Source organism: Arachis ipaensis, chromosome B01 (assembly GCF_000816755.2).
Source record: "Arachis ipaensis cultivar K30076 chromosome B01, Araip1.1, whole genome shotgun sequence".
In the NCBI taxonomy this organism is placed as follows: Eukaryota; Viridiplantae; Streptophyta; class Magnoliopsida; order Fabales; family Fabaceae; genus Arachis; species Arachis ipaensis.
In genome coordinates this window covers 13,644,235-13,648,646 of record NC_029785.2, presented here as the reverse complement: position 1 = coordinate 13,648,646, position 4,412 = coordinate 13,644,235, and the positions used below count along the sequence as shown (strand labels likewise).

The 4,412-nt window shown below is 39.4% G+C and overlaps 1 protein-coding gene across 1 annotated transcript; it reads left to right on the top strand.

Annotated features, from left to right (window-relative positions):
• Positions 1,143–2,335, top strand: LOC107646779 (protein FAR1-RELATED SEQUENCE 5-like). Its single transcript, XM_016350939.1, has 2 exons — positions 1,143–1,988; positions 2,207–2,335. The coding sequence occupies exons 1-2, from the start codon at positions 1,143–1,145 to the stop codon at positions 2,333–2,335; spliced, it is 975 nt and encodes a 324-aa protein (XP_016206425.1).

Sequence of the window (4,412 nt, the reverse complement as noted above, 5' to 3'; positions counted from 1 at the left end):
GTTCTATCTGCAAGGATACTCCGACGATCAAGTCAGCGTCCGTACGAAGTGATAGCCGAATTGGGTAAGATATCACATACCTTGGGGGAAGAGCTGGCCTCTTCCCTTATATACTGTGCTTGGTGGGCCCATAGGTGACCTAGCCCACTGGCCAGGAAGTTTCCATGAGCTGCCCTAATCCACGTGGAGAAGAGCAGGACGTTCCAGTCTTCCGGGTCGGGGTCTCGAAGGTACCGACCCGACCGGTTGCTAGGCGTGGTGACTTGAGCTGCTTTGTGGCAAGTCACGCATGTTTTGGGTCGGGCGGGGGACCGACCCGTTGGGCTGCCTCTATCGTGGAGGCTGGTTAGGGGTTTGGGTCGGAGGCGGTGGTCCGACCCGTCGGGTGAGCGGGCTTGGACTGTGGCAGTCCGTAACACTACCCAATCGATTGAATGCTTCAAAACAACCTGAGGTCTCACAATTCAATCGATTGGTTGTGTTACCCAATTGATTGAATTCACCAAAACAATATGGATTTGCCAAATTCAATCAATTGGTTGTGCTACCCAATCGATTGAAGTGTGTACTACGCCTATTTCAATTTTGTTATCGTTTTTATAAATTATTATCTTATTATTCATCGAGTAGTGGCCTGGACCCCCAAAATTTTAAGAAACTATACTTATATATAATATTTGTGTTTAAAAAATAAAAAAATATTATGTAATTTAATAGTTTTATATGTATTATTTTTCACTATGTAATAGATCTATGTCTTAATTGTTTAATTCACTAATATTTTTTACCTAACTAATTTAATATCATACTCTCAAGTCTTTGTACCTTTCAATTTAGTTTTTATATAATAATTTCTATATTTATTTTAAAAAAATGTAATTATCATATTAAAAATAAAATTGTAGAAAAAAAATTATAATTATATGTATCTTAATAAATCTGTTAAAAAACTAACTCCAATAACTATATGTTAATTATTTTTATAGATTAAAAAAATTATTTAAAAATTGGCACCTCTATATTAAAATCTTTGGATCCGTCCCTGCTAGCAATATTAGAATCTATTTATTTTTTGTAATGTTATAAGACAGAGTGTACTGATTTTTTTTTCATTGGATATTTTTAAGATGTTAGGTATGTTTATGGACACTGAGATGAATGAGCAATACCAGGAGGACGATGATAATAACCAACAAGAAGAGCTAGTTTGTGACCAGAATATGATGGATGAACATAATGAATTCGAACAAGATTTCGGAGATGAATTTACTGAGGGAGCATATTTTTCTGAAGCTGATCGGTCAGAAGATATCCTTGAAGCTGCTTATGCGGTTGACTCCGTGCAAGACATTACAACTTTGAATTTTAGTGAAAATTTTGCGGAAGAAATTGGTAAAGATCACTTTTCTACTTTGCAGCTTGCATTTGATTTTTATCTGAAGTACTCAAAGTCGAAGGGCTTTAGTGCAAGAAAGAGCAAGACCTTTAAGAATAGTATTGGCGAGATTTACAAACAAAAATTTGTATGTTATAGGCAAGGATTCAGGGAGGAGAAATATTACACGATGGAAAAAAGGAAGAAAGAGCCTAGATTGAAAACAAGAACTGGGTGTGAAGCCCGAATGGATGTTAAATTTGTACCAGAAACTGGAAGGTGGCATATCTTTTATTTCTCTGACGAACACAACCATGATCTATTGGATACACAATTCAGTGCTATGTTGCCTACCCACAGAAAAATGTCAGAGGCAGATATTATGCAAATGATGAACATGCTAAAGTCCGGGATTAGTACTTCACAGATATTTCGTCTTCTAGCTAGTCAAGCAGGCGGGTATGAATTTGTTGGCTATGGTCCCAGAGATATGTACAATGAGATTGCTCGGCAAAGGCGTCAAATTCCTGGTGATGCAGCACGAGTGTTGAAGAAGTTGGAGGATATGCGGTTGAAGGATCCGCAATTATATTTCAAGGCATTGATTCAAGAGGTTTATTACGTAACTTGTTCTGGTCTGATGGGATTAGCCAACTAGACTACCAACCCTTCAGGGATGTTATTGCTTTTGATGCTACATACAAGAAGAACAAGTATAGTTGTCCATTAGTCATATTCAGCAGGGTTAACCACCACAACCAAACAATTGTTTTTGATGCTGCGTTAATTATGGACAAAACTACTGATACATATATTTGGCTCCTGCGTCAGCTCATGTTTGCAATGAAGGGTAAGACCCCGACCTCAATAATAACTGATGGGGCCATGGCGATTAGGAATGCAGTAAGAGATGTATTTCCTGAAGTCAGACATAGATTATGCGCTTGGCACCTTATTTGAAATGCAACTAGCAATGTTGGAAATCCATCGTTTACATCTAAATTCAGAAAAATCATGTTGGAAGATTACGAGATTCCCGTGTTTAAGCGTAAGTGGGTTCAACTTATTGAAGAATTTGGCCTTGAGGATAAGTCGTGGGTGAACAACATGTATGAAGAGAAGCATATGTGGGTTACTGCATATATAAGAGGAAAATTCTTTGCTGGGTTTAGAACTACCTCAAGATGTGAAGGTTTACACTCAGTTGTGGCAAGGTATGTGGGGTCGCGGTATGATTTGACAAGTTTTGTAGAGCATTTTCAAAGGTGTGTTGCACACTTGCGCTTTAAAGAATTTAATGCTGATTATGAATCTACACGTGGGGTGCCCGTCATGCAGACTTGTATAGAGCTGCTAGAGAGATTTGCTGCTAAGTTATACACTCATGAGATATTTCTATTGTTTCGGCCATTTCTCTCTAGAGCTAGATCAATGTGGGTGCTAAACATAGAGAATAACGATGATTGCATAAAGTACATTGTGTGTAAGCATGGGAGGCCCAAATTTTTGTGGACCGTTGAATTTCGTCAAGAAGAAATGATCTTCATGTGTACCTGTTTAAGAATGGAGTCATTTGGAATTCCCTACGAACATAATGTGAAAGTTCTAGTTGACAGAGACATTTGTGAGATTTCCCAGTCATTGGTATTGGATAGATTGACAAAAAAGGTGAAATCAGCACTCAATGATCCAAGTGGGTTCACCAGGGATGCTGTTGTTATTAGTCATCAAAGTGCCTTGATAGAATTTTCTAAATAATTGGCTGCTGTTGCTGCTAAAGTACCAGAGAGATATGAAGAGACACGTGACATAATTATGGGATTGTACTCATCTTACAAGGCTGCAGACGAAGGCACTAATCAACCTCAGTCAGGTGTAGCTAAAAGTAGTAATCCGTATGTGCATCAAACCAATATAGGCTCAGAACAACCATCTAAGAAGAAGCAGCAACGTTGTAGTGTTTGTCAAATGGAAAGACATAAGAAGACAACATGTCCTTGGCAAAAGGACATTGACAACAACGTTATAGAAGATGAAGCTAATGGTTCGGATGATGGCAACATGTATACCGAACCGACGGCTGAGTTAGATAGTGACAATTAGCAACCTCCATAAACTTAATATTTTTCCATAGAGAATCAGTTTCATATTTGTATTTATTTATTTTTCTCACTATATTAATGAAATTTTATATATTCTTCCAATAGTCGTGCTTACGCTTTTTAGATGAAATAATTGTCAAATAAATATGGGTTAGCGAAAAAGGGTAAAAAAAACCAGAGTTGAACTGGCGTTTAACTGGTAAACCGGTAAAAAACTAGACGGTTTTTTAGTGGGTTTCCGGTTTAAACTACCCCACCAACAGCGTCGTTTAATGGGCTGGAAAAAAAAAAGCAATGTCATGAAAACTGGTTCGAATAAGCCAGACTGACCGGTCGAACCATAAACCGTTAATAAATACGGTTCAGACAGACAGCAAAGCCGACAAATTTAAAAACCGGAGTTGAACCATCGAACCGGCTAAGAACCGGTTGGTCTAACCGAACCGTGACCCGGTCGGTTTTTGAAATTAGCTAGCTTTACGCTGCGTTTTGCATGCTGAAGAAAGGGGAATGAACCCTAGTCTCACACAGACCCACTCACACCTCTCATCTCGATCCTCCAGAGTCCACTTTCACCTCTCTCTTTCAGTTCTAACGTCTCCAGTCTCCACCTCGAGCCTCCGGTGCAACTTCCGTCTAGCCCCCCCGTCGAGCCACCACCACTGTCTCGCAGCCACGCTCCATCGCCAAGTCAGCCCCCAAAAATCGCAGCCACTGCCAGCACCACTTTCCGTTGCTGAGTTAGGTACCGCCGGCGCCATCTCTGTTCAACCTTGCTACACCTTCAGCCACCTCTTGCCAACCACTGTCCCTGTCCCCGTCAGCTCTGCATTTTTCTAGATATCCAGCTTCTAACCTTAGGTCTGAATTTTGATTTTTGTAATAATAATTGTTGAAATATTGATTAATTGTTGAAGGATGATTAATTGAATAAT

Coding starts and splice junctions, on each gene's coding strand:
- LOC107646779 (XM_016350939.1), top strand. CDS start 1,143: ATGGACACTGAGATGAATGAGCAATACCAGGAGGACGATGATAATAAC. Junction 1,989..2,206: donor TCAAGGCATTGATTCAAGAG/GTTTATTACGTA, acceptor CTCCTGCGTCAG/CTCATGTTTGCAATGAAGGG.